Consider the following 21654-nt stretch of genomic DNA (forward strand, 5'->3'; position numbering starts at 1 on the left):
ATATAAATAAAATGTTATGCGTCACCTTGTTTCGATATATTAAACAATTATTATTTATTTAAAATAAAAATATTTTGTAATAAATAATTTGGTTTTACTTACTGTAGAAATATATTTAGTTGTGATAAATTATAATATCTTTAGTTGGGAATATGTAATGTTCTCTGATGTTACATTTGATGTTTCAATAAAAATTATCAAAAAAAATGATTGTCTTAAATTCAGCATAAAATGACGACCGTCATTCTATGAATTTACATTAAGTTTTATACTTATAAGTGGATACGTAGACTGAAGAGCACTCAATCAGAACTATTGTAGACTTTAGTTATTTAAGATAAAATTTATTACAGTTTAATCACTTCCGTAAAAGTGCTCTAAAAGTCTAAACATTACGTCAACTTTTAATCAAAATCGGAACTAAACAATTAAGCGTTCCGAGTAATAGTTGGCGTAATGCGATAATGAAACTATGGTTCGTCCCCGTATCTTTAATTTATTAATAATAATTGCTTTTGATAGCAAATGGCATAAAAGTATACGTTGAGCTGTTCCGTTTCTTTGTTTTTACGCAGAATAGCTGCAGTCGCGAATGTTTATTAGTATTATCTACCTAATTAATTTGATTACAATCATAAGGCGATGTTCATATCATTAACTTATTGTAGTATTCAACAAGTACCTATCTGATTGTCATCGACATCATATAATTCTATATTTCCGTTGATATCTAAAGTTATTTTTCTTAAATTTGACAATATAATATTTTTTTTTGCATTAATAATTAAGATTTATAATAAGAAATAGTAAAAAAATATGGAGGAAGTGAAACGGAGTAATCGATACGGTAATTACGCCTTTATAACAGATATATCTTGAATGATAAGGAGATAACCAGGATTATATTTTTTCATTTCATTTGCGATCTGAATCGCACGATTGATTGTTTACAAAGGGCACGCCTTTGTAATTCAAACGTACTGTGAATATGATACTTTAATTGTGTTTTCTCTTGAAAGGAAATTTGAAACATTGTAGTGAATTAGAAATAATTAGTGAAATGGCTTATTCGAACGCAGCTAGGAAAGAAATGTTAGAAGATATTGTGAATAGGAACAACCTAGGTGACAAAAAGTTTCACTCGGAAACCTCCTTGGAGAAGTTTAATGAAGAAAACCAAGGGGACACATCAGATAATACGAACGATCCTGGAGTAAGTAGCTCTACGTGATTAAAATATTATTTAAATATTAAAAAATAATAATGTTGCATCAAATTGTATTTGTCTTACGATATATTTTGATTAAAATAATCGCTTCAATCTAGTCAATATTCAGTACATACGGGAAATACCCAAAAGGAATGTTTAGCGATGCATACGTGGCATAAACAACTAGACCTCAGTTCTCTTTTCTTTTTTTAAGTTTCTCTAAACTAGACAATTCAGCGTGCAGCTCGTATTCCAATTCAGTTACATGACAAAATTTACGTTAGGGATTTTCCACGGCAGAGCTTGCCATTTACAAGTGGGCCTGTTTTATTGGTGCATCGTTAATGTTTTCCCCTTTGGCTTTAAAAAGTTATGCATTTTAAAAGACCGAAAGTATTTTGTAAAGATAAAATAGTAGTTTGATATATTGTACATATTAAATATTTGAAGCGTATTTAATATGTGTTTAACACACAAACAAAAGAAAAAAAACAAACAAATATATTATTTACACACATCATAAAGGTACACAATTCTTCGGTGAATGCCACGTCACCTCAGGATGAAGATATTCCTGAACGTAGGCGGACGATGTCACAGCCGGGGCCTGGTGCTGGCAACTTGATGACCGCCGCCGCTGGTCGCCGGCGTCGACCGCCGCGCAGCGTCATGTACGCTGATCTCGAAAGAACTGTAAGCTTAACTTAAAATAATTTAATTTTTAATTGATAATAGATATTAATTAATACCCTATTATCAATTAAAAATGCATATGTAAATATTTCTAAAAAATATTTTAATAACCTAAATCACGTCATATTCTAAGATGTTAATTGCATGTGTTCTATTTCGTTACTTAAATGGCTTAAGCTTCTTTAAATCTTTGGGTATTTGAATAATTATTTATGCGTTAGGTAGGTACTAATTTATTGTTATGTGCGTTATCATCCGAATTACCCATGGCCTTGTACAGCTAGTAGTATAATACTGGTAGTAGGGCTTTGTGCAAGCTCGTCTGGGTAGGTACCACCCACTCATCAAATATTCTACCGCAAAACAACAGTACTTCGTATTCTTGTTTTCCGGTTTGAAGGGTGAGTGGAGCCAGTGTAATTACAGGCACAAGGGACATAACATCTTAGTTCCCAAGATTGTATGAATGTACCACCAAGGTACATTGGCTATGTAAGTGGTAGTTAATATTTCTTACAATGCCAACGTCTATACGCATTGGTGACCACTTATCATCAGGTGGCCCATATGCTCGTCCGCCTTCCTAATCTATAAAATTAACCTTCTGTAAAGCTATGGGAATACCCGCCAAAAACTAATCCTACTAATTTACAAAGAATAAACTTAATTAAATTTTAACTTTTTTAAAATAATTTTCAGATAAATTTATTTGTTTTAATAACTATACTATATTTTTAATTAAATTAGTAACAAAATGACAAGTCTAATATTTTATTACTGAGCTACTTAATGGATTAATTTCAAGACAAGGGATTAAATACTGATAATCATTTATGATTCTGAAGTTTCCTATGTATTACTGAGCTAATCAGCACGTGACAAAAAGTCTGTGTTTCCAATCTAATAAACAACAAGTTAGACAATTCATAGCATATATTCCACTATAAATAAAAATCAAGAAACTAAAATGAGTCTTTTTCTGGTTAATTTATACATTTATACTCCTAATATTATACTATAGTAATATACGACTAAATAATTTATTTGTATTAAATTTGTAAAAGGAAAATTATAATACAGTTATTTAAGTCTGAGCTAAACGTAAGCCTGTATGCCCTACAAAACTTTTATAATTATCGCTCTATAACAAGCTCAGTAAATACCGGCAAATATACGCTAAACAGCAACAAAATAAATCAAAAAAAAAAAAAAACATCGTTACTACATTATAGGGTATCGATACGGTTGAAACGAAAAATAACAATTTTTGTTTATGTTTTTAATGTTTTTAATGTATTTTTTTATTATTTTACTGACACCTTAAAGCCTAAGGCAATTATGTCATTGACATAATATTTAATGCTTAACTAGCGTATCTAGTAGGTAACTAGGCTAATTATCCGCCAGAATAAAAAAGGCGTCATTTTTATTTTTAAAAGTATTGAAACATGACGTTTTGACAATAAACGTAATTACATCGATAACAAAGTAACATATTTATCTAACGATCGATTATGTATCGCAATTATTTTTTTGATAATAATTGTAATTTCCACAAAACTAATTATTAATAAATCAGGCGGCTGAGCAATGTATTAAGCCGTGCTAAAGGAAATATGTTTAATCTTAGTAAAAATCAGCTTACGTAACATTTTAATCTCGATTATAATACTACCAGATAACATCCGATTTCCTTAATCACATCAAATATTTTCTTAATTTATTAAAACAGGCATTTTAAAGAAGCTGAAGAAGATGGGTGCATATCATTTCGCCATTTATCGTTGGTTGTAAATAAAACTAAATTTTTCTGTGATTTGTATGGGTCGAATTAAAATGATTTTTCTTAATAGTACTTTAATCAAACATTACATTGATTAGCCTTAACGTATAGTTTAAAGAAAAGTTCAAATCAAAATGAATTCATTAGTATAAAATTTTAATATAAAATTTAAGCATAAAATTTATCCTTGAGTTAAATAATAAATCAAATGTAAAACGAATCCTTCCATACTGCTATTTATTAATATTTCTATTTTAGTTTAATTTCGCTTGTTATAAATACTAGCAGGAGTTCAATTTACAATCATACTAAGCCTGTGTAATGGTTAAAAAATGTATCATAATTTTATTTAAGAAAACTCGCGTAAGTCACAATAAGCCCATTATATGACTTGTAAGTCCGCGTAAATGAGTTTTAATTACTCTTCTTGAAGAACTTTGAAATGAATTAAATAATTTTAAAGTACATGTATCTCTGGGATGTGATACAGGTAAAAAATATAGCATAAAGTCATACTATTACTGTTTTTTTATTTCCTTATCAAACTAATACTAAAAATGATATACTTTGTTTGAAATTTGCTATAAAGGTAGTCTGAGTATTCTCGTATAAACTACCGGACGGAATTGTGAGAAAGAATGACTAGTTTTTAAAAAAAATGTTTTGTAAATAACAAATTCTATGACGTCAATTACACTTGTCAAACTTATATTGCACTAAAAATGTGTATTTAATTCAACTGTAGCAAACATTCAAAGGCACAATCGAAAAAACTTATCAATAAAATTTAAAAATCGATCTTAATTAATTATGACTATACATAATTTATTAACTAGTAAGTACAGTAAGTATTATCATGGTTGAAATTCTTCAGATATCGCAAATAATGATATTCTTATTACAAATATTTTTAACGTGTTATTTTGTCGTTTTTTCAAAGTAAGTAAATTTATTTTAAGCATCGTCCGTTGTTTAAACAGCGAATTCATATATATGGACGCAATGGGTTGTAATAATTTTTCCATGAGAATGATATGGACGTGGCTTTGTAAGAGATTCATTTAAATTGTCTATTTATGAACAGGTAATATTTGTATGATCCGTTACATTAAGGATCTTACCACAATATAATATGTAAGAACCATATTTTTTTCTTTAAATGTTATATTTTGAAATACAATATATTTCATAACAAAACCTCAGTATTACGTTATTTTTTTTACCAGGTGAAGTTAACAAATAATTAAAGGATAGTTTACGACACAAATAAAATACGAAGGATTTGTCGCGAGCGGCTCAATTCCATAGTAAAGAGCGGCGAACGCGGCCCGTGTTTGTGAGGCGGGTCACTCTCGCGCAGCCAACTGTAAACCTTTTGAGTCCAGCCGCTCGCCACCCTCGCCCTACACCCTCGCTACCCCGCTGTAAATACCGACTGCGGACACATCGTGCCGCCCCAACGCCTCGCCTAATGAAAATTCAATCTCTTTATTTTTTTTATTATACACAGCGCCTGTTAACTGGCCATGTCATAAATACTCAATAGAAATGTTCATTAATAGCGTCGCTGGCGTCCGTCTTACATATCAAATTTTAATTGAGTATCGCGATAAGCGCCGATAATCGCAGTATGAGTCGTTGTTTATTCCTCTTGATTTATTATGTCTATGGATAGGTTACTATTATTGTACGATGGCGAGTAATGCGAATTTTTAATAATATAATTAACAACGTGGTTATGCCACGTTTATAATATTACGAAAAATATATACATATCATTCAAAATAATAATAAAAGTCATGTTTCAATGATTATTACACTTAATAATAAATAAACACTAAAGATACATTTTGAGTTTCAATATCAATTTTTAGTGCCTAAAAATGTGCATGTGTACGATTTAGTTATTACACATTTTATCAAAAAACTATCGAACTAACAGAAACACAAAATAGCATTAGTCTTAATATTAAATTAAAATATTTAGGTTCTTTTTAATAATAGATACTTGTCTAATGCAAGCGCATGACGGTTAATTGATATCATAAAATTAAAAAGATTACAATAAAACTATCTCTATAAAATGTTATATTAGTTGATGATGCCATAATGATTTACGATGATAAGCAAGATGTTTGAAGACTGATTTGTATATCACTAGATGGTTTGTATATCACACTTTTTCTCAAAGTAATTATTTTAATGTGGCTACAAAAAAAAGTTACAAAACTGATACACGTAGACGAATATACGTAATCGACTTCAACATATAAACAAAAATACTGTTTTATCTTATTTATGGATATAAACGTAAATGTCGAAGTAAAATTATGTGAATTGTGTTTGAGTTTTGATTGGTCGAAATTAATGGACGTCATCGTTCAGCCTTTTGCTGAAATCGAACGGCCAAAAATTTTGTTTCGAGAACGTGGAACACTGTAATGGGATTATAGTGAAATACGGGGTGGTGTCGATCGAGAGAAACAAGCGACTAATGAAGTTATTAATCCGATTTTGTTCGGCTTTCGATGTTCACGCATGATTTTTTTAGGTTCCGATTTACGGTAAAAATACGAACTCCACGTGTGTACCGTGTATCGGAATACACTTTCAGTTTATATAAACACAATAACCGTAAAGGCTAATGGACTTCTTTTTTACAGGACTCCGAGGACAGATTGCCGAAGCTCATTCTTACAAACCGTGAAGATTATTCGTTTCCACCTACGCCGATGAGTTAGTATTACAATTTTAATTAACACATTGATTAATTAATTTATATTAGTCAAACATCATTTTATTTTTATTTTATTAATATATAGATCTTTGATGTTATTATAAGATTCTTATTATTACTGTATTTTTTTTACTAAAGTTATATAATATAAGACAATAACTGTGAAATTTAACTTATATAACATAATACTACTTGATTTAGGAAAGTCAGTGTTATATAATACACTAATGCAAAATAGTTAAAACGGTTATTAACATATTTTCAATTTTGATACCGATATAGCTGAGAACACCCCGAGCCCGCTGTCGTACAATAGTAATTACCGAAATGGAGATCTTAAATCGATGAGTAAGTAATAACATTTAAATTACCTTTTTAAAAAATAACTTTTTAAACTTTACATAAAAGTAAGATCCTGTACATTTTACTCTTTAGTGGAGGAGGCATAGAACCACCACACTGCTCAAATGTGGGTTGGTCGAGACATAGATGTCCGAAAACCAATTTGGTCGGCTACAATGCCTTCGAATTGATCATGAAATTTGACACATATATGTTTTTTTTAATTAATAGGTTTTTATAGTATCCACTTTGTGGTAACTCGCCATTAGATGGCGCTAAAGTAAATCGACTTTTATAACGTTCATTCGCTCGCTATTATTATTGATATTTTTTTATAGTATAGGTGGATGAGCAAATGGGCCATCTGATCTTAAGTGGTCCCCAACTAACACTGGCTCACTTACCCTTCAAACCGGAACACAACAATACCAAGTACTGTTGTTTTCCGGTTGAATATCTGATGAGTGGGTGGTACCTACCCAGACGAGGGAAGACGACGACAGAGAGTGGAATTTGCTAGAATAACAAATATGTTTGCCTTTCATTTTATTTGTAATTTTAATTGTAATTACAATACAAATACCTTTTGTTATACATAAAAGTAACTTCATTACGAACTATAGATATCAAATTTAAAAAGGGGTTAACGTTAGCGCAGCGATCTCTGAACAAAGAAAACAGTCAGTCATAGTTTTAAAACCATTAATTTTCAGATAGTTATCGCCTACAAACTCCAATCGATATGCGCGGTGGAATGACTCCGCGTAAGCGATCAGTAGCCACTATGGACGCGCAATCCATTCGCTCCGTGGAAACTCAGGCACCGCCGCCGACGAGTCCCGAGGAAAACGCTCGACTTACAAGGTAACTCGACATTAACAAAATCATTTATCTGCTTATACCACTACTTATGAAAAATTAAAATGTTTTTTTTAATCAGACTATCATGCCAATTGTGTTCCCTGTATCGTTCCTGACAGCGTCGGCCATTCTCACAGGAGATATTATAGTGATGAATCCAATAACTTTTTATTGGTACGGCCCATAATTCGAACCCAGGACCATGAGATGTAGGCTTATAGCTAATAAGAGGACTTAAAGGATAAGAGAATAGGAGGATTCAAAATGGAGAATTAGAAAGGTCCAACTAAAAAAACTTGAATGATAAAAAATACCCAAAGACTATATTTATAAATTTTCAAAGATTTGTTTTTGATTTTTCAATTATATATACTTTTTTCAGCAAATACTTCACATTGATTTTGAGCTGTATGTACGCAGTTTTGTTGGTGACTCTTGGGCTAATATTCTACGTATCTGATATATTTATCGACTTACCACTGTCACCGGTAAATAAAATACTTAATAATAATAATAAATTAATAGGCACTGTTTTTTAGCTTCTATTGCCAATCTCTGTACTGACAGATCTATTCGATCATAACAACAGTGGTTTCAAAATTAGCTAATTAACTAAGCTAATTACACTCGGTGCGCCGCCAACCTAGACACTGTTATTATCGCTTAGTCAAACCGGAAAACATCAATACAAAATATTTCTATTTTGATGTAAAATATCTGATAAGTGGGTGGTACCTAACCAGACCGTCTTGCTCAAAGCCCTACCAATAAGTAAAGATTCAAGTATTCTAATCACTGGGCCAACTCAACTCTATACTATTGCTGGCTTGCTGACATTTACTATTGCTGGTTTAATGCCTTTCAAAACAATAAGTAATATTAAATAATATTAAAACTTTTTTATTTATTTCAGATTTTCTCAATCATATTACTTGGTATTGGCTTTGTGTATCAATTATTTTTAATAATAGACATAAATACATACAAGTTAAAGGCTCTTAAGAATGAAAGAATTAAAGGACTTCATAATAAAAGATTACAAGAGTTCTTTAGGAAACAAGAGGTGAGGATCACTACAAGTTGTCTACGTTATAAACACCGAAAATACAATTATTAAAAATATGTTCCGTCTGTTGGTCACGGATGACGTAACGCGTAGACACTACTGAAACGGAATGGATATAGCTTATACAATGTTACAAAATAAATAATACTTTTTAACCCGGAACCCGAAAATGAAAGGATTGATATTTCTGTTTCCAACTGATATTCAACGTCCACGCAAACAAAGTCGTGGGCTTAACAACACATTTATAATAAAGTTCCGTACGTGATATAAAGTAATAACAATAACTACAGCTTTTATCAGGTTAAGTGCCGATTTTTCAATCGACACTCAATATTTAATCGGAATATTGACGTTTTAACACATTTTCAAAATCAAAATTAACATTTTCAAAATAAACTTTAAAGGAATCGACCGTAAACGTAAGCCTAACATAACGAATTTTTTGCAAACGTTTATTTAAAGATAAAATTAAACGGAATCTACTTTACTGTAGTTTTTGTATATAACAATATAAAATAGGAGGCCGCGAAAAAAACCGCTTAACTAAATTTGCTATCACATTTTCAGCCTAGATAGCCCGCTAAGAAATCTGTCACTCCACATTACATAAGTAAACTATTAGCCTATATATGTCTTGCTGCCAATTTATAGTTTCCTTTTTGAGGATTCTTTTCTTCTCTTTTGAAGAATTCCACCACGCAACTCTAATACAAGGATACACATCTTGTAAATTTTCGACTGACACGTGTAGGAGTTCTTTACAATGTTTTCCTTCACTGACCGATTAGAATGAAAAACATATATAAAGCACAAAAAAAATTCTTAAAATTAAATATATTGAATCCGCAATTCTCGTTTACTATACACGTGTTCTAATCACTAAACGTCCTCAACTCATGGATATACATTGGTATATATTTGTGTACAACCGACTTTTGGAGATTCCTATTAAATAAATATCTTGAAATTCCAGGATGAGTACGGCAACAACATTCCGGGCGATCGCACACCACAGAGTACTATATCGCAAGTTATCCCTCCCGCACTATTAATCCCTCTCAAACACAACTACTGTTTCAGTCATGGACGACACTCGGGCAGCTTTTATCTTAAACTAGGAGCCGCTGGTCAGTTTACCTTCAGTTTTATTAAACAAAATACTCATAAGTACGATTCTGACAATACTAATCTAGTTCTAGTAATCTAAATTATGCATAAAATATTTATAACTCTATGATAAAACTTGAAATGACGATTCTATTTATAAATGTACACATGATTTATGAAATCACTTATATTAAAATTATTTTCGGATATATTCAATATATTGGTTTATATCTTATGCTAATAATAATGAGTATTAATCTCTTATATCATTTTATATGTTTTGCTACTATATCACATTATAAAATCAACTACCTTGGGCAGCAAATAGATTCTTCTTCTTACAAGGGTAGGTCTAAAAGTCCGCGGAATAGAATGGTAATTTGATTTGACTAGCAGATCGAGATAGTAAGTTTTTAATCATTTTTCCACTTAATACAGGTGGAAATATTGTTCTAATCTTTTAAATTATGAAACAAATTAGAAGTCCGTCGCTTTAATTCAATATTTTTGTCTTTTTTCCTTCCCTCGTATGCATTTATTAAACATCAGTAGAGCTATTCGGTAAGACAAAATTCGGGTTTCATCGCAATAATCGGTCGTGAAATGTCAGAAGGTGACAAATATGACATTGACCATAATAATCGTCTACCATTGTCGTATTGACCAGTATAATGTTATAACATAACCCTTCAAGAACACGCGTTAGAAAAGTATACAATATACATAAGTCGGCTGTCAATATCAAGAGTAATGAAGTGATTTCTTACAGAATACCACTGCTGTTGTTGTGTATATCGGGATCAAATCATGTAACTGCATTTTAAGCCAGTTCAAACGAACCGTACACACAAATTTTAGTGCTAACTTTTATTATACTAGTTTACGTTAATATAATAAAAGTATTAAATGTTCTAAACAGCAATACTAAATATTGTTGTATTGCGATTTGAAGGTTGAGTGATCCAATTAAACTACAGGCATAAATGACGTAACATCTTAGTTCATAAGGTGGTGCATTGGCGATGTATAAGATAGAGATTAATATTTCTAACAGCGCCGATGTCTATGACAGTGGTGACCATTTACCGTCAAATGGCCCATCCGCCTAGCTATTTTCGAAAGATACAGTACAGAGATGAAATAAAGCATGTACCTAATCATCAACTATTTTGCAACTTTATTTATAAATACAGCATAATTGTTTTTGTTCTTGACACTGTTTCATTTTATTATATTGTATATAAAATTAAATACACAATTTATAAATCCAAGATGCAATTTACGGCGATAAAGAAGCTCTCGATGTGAATGCATCCGTAATAAAAAAACAATCACCCTTACGTTTATTTTAATAATTATTCATTTGTAATGTTTTCATATAATTACTATAGGATAAACTATTATTTGCATATTGTAGTGATGCCGCTTTAGTTTGCATTTAAAGTTATTTCATTACAGGTTTCGCGTTAGGTCACTTAATACACTCAGTTTTGCTAATAACCGTACAAATCAGCTATTACTTCGACGATAATATTGATAATCAAGACTGCATCGACATAATGCAAGTGATTCTCGATGTGGCAAATCCGCTTTACTGTTTTCTTCAACTCTACTTCATATTTAAATATTCAAACGTTCATGTAATGAGAGCGCAGGTATGGATCACTTATATATACATATTAATTAATAATTCCTGTGTGGCAAAGTAATCAAAAGCACAATAATTTTATTTTGTATATGATACACTTAATTAACAATAATAATACACTTTATTGCTTTGCCAAGACAGAACAATTATAATAACAAATAACATTACATTAATAAGGATACAGCCACGCCTATTGTGTCTGAGCAAGGTAAAAAGTGTATTTCAGGCGACAGTGCTCTCCTTTATAAATTTTATAAGCTTACAACGTAAATATTTCGAACCGTTTTTCTATTTACTCCAGAGTCTAGCCCACTTCGGTTTTATGCACATGATTGGAAGTAGTATCTGCTTCTGGATATCCACAATTGTCCGCGAAACCGTTCTAGCCTTGAGTATATATGTAGGCACTAAGTATGGTAATCGGACAACAGAAGATGAGACGTCGCTCTTCGTAGGAGATCGTAAGTATAATAAAAAAAAAAAATCATGTTGTTTTTAAAAGTATATGTATGCATCGATTACGTTATTTATTCAGTTGTGTGTAGAGACTCATAAGGTTTAGAAGTATTTAAGTTTATAATTGCAATGTGTAATAATTAATTATAGCGAGATTGTAACTTAACACAAGTATTATGAATATCATGGCATCGACATTCGCTCTAGATTAAAGTATTTGATAGGATCAACAGTTTTAACCTTACTAAATCTATAGTAAAGTCTATGGTCTGCTTGTCCGTAATGTACCTACTCGTAAATGCTGTAATAGGCATCTTCCGAAGAGAGACCTAATATAGCATTTGAGTAACAATAAATCACACACAATTTTGTATTAACTTAAACATATATATACTTGCAAGTTATGGTCAGTGCAGCGATATTGCAAGCTAAATGCTCCGTTCACAATATTTCATCGGCCTACTATCTCGAATTTTTATTACTTACTGCTAGGTTCGATGACATACACAAAATTTTGATAATTATTTTTATACAAATCTGAAACAATTTTATTCAATTTTGTTTGTAGAACAACAATCATTTTGGGATATAAATGATCTTTACAATGAAAATTGTAAAGGAGCACCCGCTATCACGTCTATTGTAGAAAATTTTTCACCTTACTTGTATCCTTTCGGCGTTGAATTCAACATTCTCATTGGTAAGTAACAAAATAGTTTTCATTGTATGATAATGAATATTTAAATATTATATAATTTATAGGCCTATCTTATTTGACTTTGTGAAATTAGAAACAAAAAATAAAAAAAAATACAGCCCGTAAGCGTCGGGACACACTGACTGCGTTAGAAGAAATTCTGCCATACGTGTGTTTTTTGTGGTTTTCTCTTGATGTTTTCATTTACATGCACATGAAAACTAGCTTGCCCAGATTGGAAACTACGATCTTCGAAAAAGTTTTTGTTATACGTAATATATACTGGAAAATTGTTGCTCTTATAAGCAAGCTAATGTCTTATAAATCTGATTTAATTTGTAATATTTCTTTTAAAACATCGATGACAAAAATATAAATATATTTTTTATAATTTCTATAATTATGGTTTAAAAAGGTCCACAACTATGAAACGTTGAGTTTTCTTGTACCAATGTCACAATAACGAATAAAAATGACTGTTATTTATAGTTGCTGTATACTACATAATCTGGAGCCATATTGGAACTTGTTCAAACGAAGACTCCGAGAGTACCTCTAGCTTAGAAGATAACCAAACTATATGCAAGTACGTACACATATACACACAAATACATCCAACCAATCAAACATACACGCCAACACTCATGCATATACATATACACACATACATAAGAAATCGTATAAACAATTGAAAATTTTAGCATGTGCTGTCTTTTTATTCTTGGATATAAATTACCTATCACTCTTCGATCAATAAACTATTTCTAAGCGGTCTTCTGTTTTGACGATTTGTTTTTCTGTTGCTGGTTTGAGAAAGAAAAATAAAATAAAAACACACTTACGCATTATTTTATTCGGGATAATGTATATCAATAAAAAACATCTTACAATGGACAGATAACGATAAAAGTCTTTTATTTCAATGAATTTTTAACTAAAATTAATTTCCAGAATCCCCACAGCAAGTGAGGAAAATGACTATACGAGCAACATCGTTATTTACGCGGACTGTCACGCTTCCAACAAAGGTCTCTTTCTAGGCATCATATTGACTGTCATAACGGCTGGGGTACTCATACTTGGATTCGTCTTCGGCAGTGTTGGAGGGTAAATTATATTCAAAATCTTGGAATAGCCACTTTGCAGCACATGAAAAGTCAGTGGCGCTTACGTCAGAGGTCGGATTTGAACCCATGATGTTTGATTAATCTACGGATTCTGAAAAATTTCTTTAGTCATTTTTATGGTATGCCAAACCGGTAAGTTGGTCATCTGATGGTATGTGGTCACCACCGCCCATAGACTCTAGCGTAACCATACTTTAAATCGTCAATGCGCTACCTATCTTGGGAACTGAGATGTTATGTCTCTTGTGCCTGAAGTTAAACAGGCTCACTAAATCTTTAAGCCAAAATACAACAATACTAAGTATTACTGATATAAAATATGTGATGAGTATGTGGTACCAACTCAAACTTACATAAAGCCCTGCAATCAAGTAAACAGTATTTTGTGTAACAACAAACGTTATTTTTTTTAAACATTTTATTATATTTTCAGAGACTTTTTTGAACTGGGTTACATGCTCAATGCCTGCACAAAGCTAAGCCTACACGTAGTTATGCTTTTGGCAGTAATAATCGCATACAACCAAACGAGAAAGTTGGACATCAATGAGCATCCGATCTCACTCTTGGATGACATTCTGCTTTTCATATGTCTACCAGCCTTCTTTATGGAAACTGTATTCTCAATGGTGGCTACTGTTAATATTTTGAATATCGTGAAGACAATTGACGTCGTTGTAATGGTAAGTGAAACTAATGTTATAAGGTGAAGATATTGTTAAAAAAAAACTTGCGTCAGAAAGTTCATCGAGAAAGTTTAAAAATTATATAAAAATCACAAAAAAGCGGAGCAGAAAGTTTAAAGCGGGTGAAACCATGCATAATAGCTGTTTATTCATATCGTGTGTACATTTCGCTGGCGGAAAGAAAATAATATAAACATTCATTTTCAGTGTGACACTTTTGTCTAATCCCAAAAACACTTCCATTCCCTCTTCCCACTTCCTTCACAAGTCTACGCGTGCTGGCTCTCGATGTAACAGTCTAATTGTGACATCAATTCCATTGCGCACGAAGAAATTTAATATCCCCTTTCTTTGCCGCTCTTCCAAAAAATGGATTTTTTTACCAGATCACGTGTTCCCCTCATCTTATAACCTGGGTTCATTTAAACGAGCCTTGAAAAGACATCTTGCGGGCCGGCAAGGCCTAGTGCAGATCATTCTTTCCGACTATACAGGCCGTCGCCGCGCTTGGACTTTCTCGGCAAATATGACACACAAAAAAATAACCTGTATTATCGTATTTATTTCTGTTTACGCTACTATAATAAACCTTTTAACTAGCCAATGTGTTTAAGGATGTACAAGAAGATGAGTGATGTGCAGCATCCCTTTTAAAATCAAAATTAACAATAATATATTTATTATGTCATATAAAATATTTCTTTGAATAATAATTTTATAAATTGTACGATGTCTAGGAATATATTATTATCAATTGCAGGTTGTTCAAGTCATCTTCCAAACTGCGTTGTTAGTTGACGGTCTACGTCGTTGCAGTAACAGTCGGAAACTGAGACGAACCAAGCCCGGAAGAGAAGTGCTCATGTTCCTTCTAATCGCTAACGTATCGATGTGGCTGTTCAATACTTTCTCTTACAAGTCACCAGAAAGTCTCGACGAGAGATACGAATTCTATGGCAAGGTGCTTTGGAGTATCTTGGGACATATAAGCTTACCTCTCATCATGTTCTATAGATTTCACTCCAGCGTCTGCTTCGCTGATATTTGGGATGCTGCTTATAAACCTGGCTCTAGTCACTGATAGAACTGCAATTTATTTACTACGCAATAGATATTCGCTTTTAAGACTTTTCACCGAAGTTGACTAAATAATTCAAATTAACAGATGTAATCGTTATCGCTTACAAGCGGACAGATAAAACTTCAAAACTATCACATTTTTAACTTTGCTTAAAAATTAACTGATAACTTATTGCTAGTTTATATAAATAATTCTAAATATTTGTAGAAATTAATCATACGATGTTTATAAAAATGTTTAAATTAATTAATTCGTATGTTTCTTGCAATATTAAGTATCTAATAATATTATTTTTTGTCGTCAAAAAGATGAAGTTATATAAAATATTGTTAAATTATGAAACAAAAAAAGAGAATGTTGTCATGTTACATAGAATGTATGTAGTTAAAGGATAATATTATATAAGTAAATACGTACATTTAATATTAATCGCTTGTAGTACTGAGATCCTCCAGATTGTCTAGGGAATGGAACACGTGGATCTTAACAAAGATGGCGGATTCAAATCCGGGCAATGACCACTGAATTTTTACATTAGAGCAACGTAGTGTAATAAGCGCCAAATCTTCTATATGAGGAGTAAAGTCTCTTATCCAGCAGTGGGACGTTTACAAGCGGTCGCTTTAGTTGTAATACAAAGCTAATAATAAGAGTTATCTTTTATAAAGACTATTTATGATAATAAAATTAGTTAAATGTAAGTACTGTCAAAGTGTACAAATGTACAATAAAGTTAGGGGTCTAAGTTTAATGTTACTATAGGAAGTCATAGAATAATATAATAAAATGCTTATTGGAATATGTACAAAACAATAATAGTCAAATTGGTCCCGTTTCGTAGGAAATTGGTTTTTTTTGCAATGCCTAACCATAACTAATTAAATAAACTATCTGCATTTATATTTCTTTATTTTCATTACATTATGGCCTGGTGTTAGGGCTTTGAGTCCTATTATTCCTGACCTACCAAAGAGTGGATAACTCTTTAATTATATCTAACACCAAATATCAATAATATGTGCTGTGTCTGAGCTTAAGGGATCAGATTGTCAGTGTTATTGTGTGTGTATATACAGTCAAAAGGAATACAACATCTTAGTCCTTTTTTTTTTCCTTTTCTGGCGTGTATCTACGCTATTTGGACGCAAAATATTCTGCCAATTTCACGTATAAAATATCTTAGTTCTTAAAGTACACCTTGATTTGAATGACAACTGTCAAACTAAGGTTGCTAGTGATGTGAAAGTATATATATATATATATATATATACTTTCTATGCAGCTATTTTTATAAACAATTTAAATTGTTTTTTTATAGATTTTTTGAAGATTTCAAAACCGAATTTATCGTTAAGGGCCTAGTAGTATGCTCGTGTATGTTATACTATATTCTATACATTTTAGAATTTGTTTTTTTTTATTAAAGTTACACAGCCAAAAGTGATTTTTTATAATATAAATAGTGGTAACATAGACATTCGCATTGTAAGAAATATTAACCATTTTCTACATGTAACTGCCTCACCCACTGTTCAAGCCGGAACACAAAAATACTAAGTATTGCTGTATGGCGGTATAATATATGATGAGTGAGTCGTAGCGACCTAGATGGACTCATACACAGCCCTACCACCAAGTAAACAATAAATATAATAACAAATATAGTAAGATAAAATATGGCGATATACATGCATGCATATGACATATATATGCATGCATTGCATGGCGGTATACACATGGTTATGTTGAACACAAAGCACGTATCAGTACTGCGTCTTAGCTAACCAACTCCAAGAGGCAGTTAATTAATTCTGCTGCCCTTTAATGCAATTACCGAATATTAGGTTAAGTACTCGGCCGGTCCGGCAGGACGCACTTAGCGAAGCAGTCGAGATACAAACTAGTTACTGCAACAACCTCGGGACATACATCCTATCTACTAGCCGATACAATTTATTAACAAAGTTACTTTGCTCTATTTTAATTTACCGTTAAAAGTCAATACTTTTGGACCACTTCAGCTGTGCAATAGTGATACTTTAATCTCGATGTATAAATTTACAATGGGGTTTTATTAATATTTTCTAGATTTAAACTGGATTTTGTTATTATACGAGTGTATAAACGTATGATGTTTGCTTCTAATTTGTAGCACAAAGACAGATGGCAAATTGGTCATATGACGGAAAGTGGTTACCATAGTCATTGCTGGTATAAAAAATATGAATTATTCCTTACGCTATCAATGCATTGCTGAGTATGATTTGAGATGTCATGTCTCTTTTATCTATCATTGCACTCACTTACTCAACCTTCAAAATGGAACTCGAATATACAAAGTATTAATGTTCTATTTTAAAATAACTTGACATTGTCTATATTACAAAATCTGCATCTCAACTGAAGCCTTAATATTGCAGTTGAAAATCATAAAAAACGCGCACTCAAATATTATGTTTCCTCGCTTAAATACCAGAGACAAATATTCCGCGATTTTTCAAAATGTGTCATTGTTATTCAAAATTGGACTTAATTACAAACACTATAAGGTATGCGAAGAATGCGTTTGCGAGAGAGGTTCAATGTATCACTAGGGCAGAACGCCAGTACGGATATGCGCTCGGCTGACCAATGCCACAGTTGTCTAATTGTTTCCGATCTTCTCTACATAACCACTACGTTGAATTGACGAAATTTGATCACGTGAATAGAGTCAGATAAAAGGTGTTCAAATGCTCCAACGATCTCACTTTGGCAGTATTTTTGAATGACGAATTTGATCGATCAATTTAAGTGGTAGTTTTGGAACTTGATATTTCGGCAACTAAAATTTATAATAAATTGATGTAGTACAAAATAATGAAATAATATCGTTTCTTCACTAAATTTCTCAATCAAGTAACTTCCCATGATATGTTATCCTGCTAAAATTGCTTACCTAATGCTGAAATGTAGCATATTTCTGAATATATATTTAACTGTGTCCAAACAATCGAAGCAACAATTGTAGGTATGTTGTTTAAGCCAAATTATCGTTTATAAGATATTTTATATAATATATAAATGATATTTTGGTGCAGTCCAAACTAGGAACAAGAATGATTTAATCACAATATAATCAAAGCAATAATTATTATTTATTTATCATTTCTTTTTTCATGAACACGTGACAAAACGTTTTTGAAATACGTTTAGTAAAAGCACTGCGGACCAAAATATATTCTATAATAAAATCTTGCCCACATTTTTTCATATCTCTATGAACAAAAAGCGAACTGTATTATAAACTGAATTTACGACGTACAAAACATATTTTATGCGTTACGCGCCTAAATGAAATATTTGCAAGCTAATACACATATTATTATAATAATTAAATATATCTAAATTATCTTCATTTTAGTTGTATTTTGCAAATCTGCTTATATTAGTTTTTATTTATATTATATTATATATAGTTTTTAAGTATAAAACAATATACACACACACCATTCAATGGGCAAAATGGACGTTTGTTAGAACGCCTAAATCTTAACTGTAGATTAGGGATTTAAACCACTGGTTTTTTTTTGTTATCATGTTAAAATTATTATTTTTTTAATTTAAATAAAATGACCTTACAATCAGCGATGATATCGAAGAATGAATACACCATAGAAATTGAAAAAAGGCATAATTAGGTTATCACCTACATATGTTTTCATGTTGACTAAAAATCATGTCATTCAAATTCAAAGTCAATGGTTTAAGGTCGCTTATTGATGAAAATATCGCTGGTTCGATCCAGATTCCATGGGCTATTGTCGTCCGCACTACTAACACAAGCTGTACGCTTTATTTGAGGGGTAAATTATATATTAGTTTTTCCTTTAAAAAGTGGATTGCAATCATTATGTTATTATCTTTTACACATATTAATGACTCATCAACGCAAAGCCTAAACCGCAAGAATTAGGAACTTGAAATTTTGACAGTTAATGCATTTTATAACGAAAACACGCACTAAGAAAAGATTTTTGAAAATTCCTGAGTTTTCATCCTCTTGAATATCATCTATCAGAATATTCTTTCGAATTTCAAAGGATATAGTTCCCTCTTAATGTGTGCTTCGCCATGACAATCAATAAGTCTCAAGACTAGTCCACAAATATGACCGGCATTGGTTTAAGTGATGACTGCGCTCATATGAACAGTTTTATGTTGCGTGCTCCAGAGTGCGAAAATGCGAGTAACTTAGTAATTTTATTCCCAAAAGGAAACACCGAAAATCGCTTACAAAGAGATGATAGGATTATTAATTATAAATAATGTTTTCAGTACGTTGAATAGTTTTGTTTAATCTGACTATTTTATATCATAAATATAAAAGGTCGTATGTGTTTTGATTATTTGTTGCTTCTTCAAACTTTATCACAGCTAAAATATATCATAATTAACATATCCCGTTTAACTGGATTTTTGATTATGTCACGGTCGAATTCGCTGGTGAACCATTAGCTGCATATAAAAAAGGAAAATATTATTTCCCTATACTTCTTTCAGAATTTTTCACGATACGTGGAAGTTAAAGTGAGGAAAGACACTTTTTACGACTATATATGTTAACTTAAGCAGTTATTTTGAGTTTTTCCATTCTTATCCAACGAAACCCATAAGCTGAAGTGCATTGATTTTTCCCATTTTTTTTCTATAATTTCGATACACCATTGTCTATCCACTTTTTTTTTAATGCTGGAAAAACTCCTTACGCATTTCCCCCACGGGAACAGTGTCGCCGGTGTCCAAAGCGCCGAGTGCGCCCCGAGTTCGGAATACCCACTAAAAAATCAGCGGTACCCTTTCCGTCTTAACGTGGAGCGCCACGGGATCGCTTTCGCATACTACCGTGTGGATTGTCTATCCACTTAACATAACTATTGTTTACACAAACGTCTTGAAATTGCGGTTCATAGAGAAGGCCTTCGTTTCAAATTGTATTCATAAGCCGCTGTATAAAATATTTAACATATGGTCAGATTGATTTAACTGAACCATTAGTCTAATGTGTAACTTATAAGGCCGCAGATCCCAAGATTTTGAATTCTAAGTGAAATCTTTGAAAAATATTAGGTTTTCCGTCGAGAAATGCTCAATAGTTTGGAGACTGGAAATCGGCAGTATTTATATTCTCGTACCTTAAGAGCAAAACACGTAAAGCCGTCGGTACTGCCGTAACCCGTAACAGCCTGTGAATGTCCCACTGCTGGGCTAAAGGCCTCCTCTCCCTTTTTGAGGAGAAGGTTTGGAGCTTATTCCACCACGCTGCTTCAATGCGGGTTGGTGGAATACACATGTGGCAGAATTTCAGTGAAATTAGACACATGCAGGTTTCCTCACGATGTTTTCCTTCACCATAAAGCACGAGATGAAGTATAATCACAAAGTAAGCACATGAAAATTCAGTGCTGCTTGCCCGGGTTTGAACCCACGATCATCGGTTAAGATTCACGCGTTCTTGCCACTGGGCTATCTCGGCTTTTTTCGGTACTGCTCCTAAACACTTTTATGCTGGATATAATTTACGTCGCATCGGATTATGAGAGTGAGTTAAAATCATACCAATATATTACATATTTCGAAATCTATAATTACGAACACATATTTATTTATAGATCATGCAAATAAGATCAATCATAGTCTTTTTTGTAATGTTTTGTTGACATTAAAATTTAAAGATAAGCATTAATACTTCTATTTTTATTAAAGTGAACCAACCACTAAAAAACAATTAATATTGTTTTACTTTACGTATGGGAAATTGAAAATCACTTTGATACGAACTCCATTTGCCCGTTTAAAAGGTTGAAAGGTAAAATGTATTTTCAACTTATCAGTATTTTCCAGGAACAATATATATTTTGTAATTAAAACATTTTAAAGCAAAAGCTCAGGCTGCCCTCCATTAGCATGTCACTATTAAATTAATACACCGTTTGTTTTTCACAACACTTAAACTGTATCCATTAATTGCATCATAAAAGCAATTCCTGTGAGCTATATCAGCTAATTAATCTGTAGAATAATCCTTTTAATTTTGTTTCTCATAATTGTTAAATCGAAACATCATTATACACTAACGCTATATTTAAGGAGGCGAGATTTCGAATTTAAGGGCAAA

At 31.9% G+C, this 21654-nt stretch overlaps 1 protein-coding gene across 1 annotated transcript; it reads left to right on the forward strand.

The window, feature by feature from the left end:
• The first annotated feature begins 1060 nt into the window (after window positions 1-1060).
• On the forward strand, window positions 1061-16399 carry LOC126781911 (proton channel OtopLc-like). The gene is made up of 15 exons (XM_050507033.1): window positions 1061-1213; window positions 1736-1903; window positions 6350-6422; window positions 6706-6771; window positions 7479-7629; window positions 8009-8114; window positions 8540-8689; window positions 9669-9822; window positions 11261-11457; window positions 11752-11911; window positions 12475-12606; window positions 13093-13189; window positions 13555-13710; window positions 14164-14413; window positions 15177-16399. Exons 1-15 carry the CDS (start codon window positions 1061-1063, stop codon window positions 15495-15497), a joined length of 2334 nt encoding a protein of 777 aa, XP_050362990.1. The 3' UTR covers window positions 15498-16399.
• Window positions 16400-21654: the final 5255 nt, after the last annotated feature.

Source organism: Nymphalis io, chromosome 4, assembly GCF_905147045.1.
Source record: "Nymphalis io chromosome 4, ilAglIoxx1.1, whole genome shotgun sequence".
Lineage (NCBI taxonomy): Eukaryota > Metazoa > Arthropoda > Insecta > Lepidoptera > Nymphalidae > Nymphalis > Nymphalis io.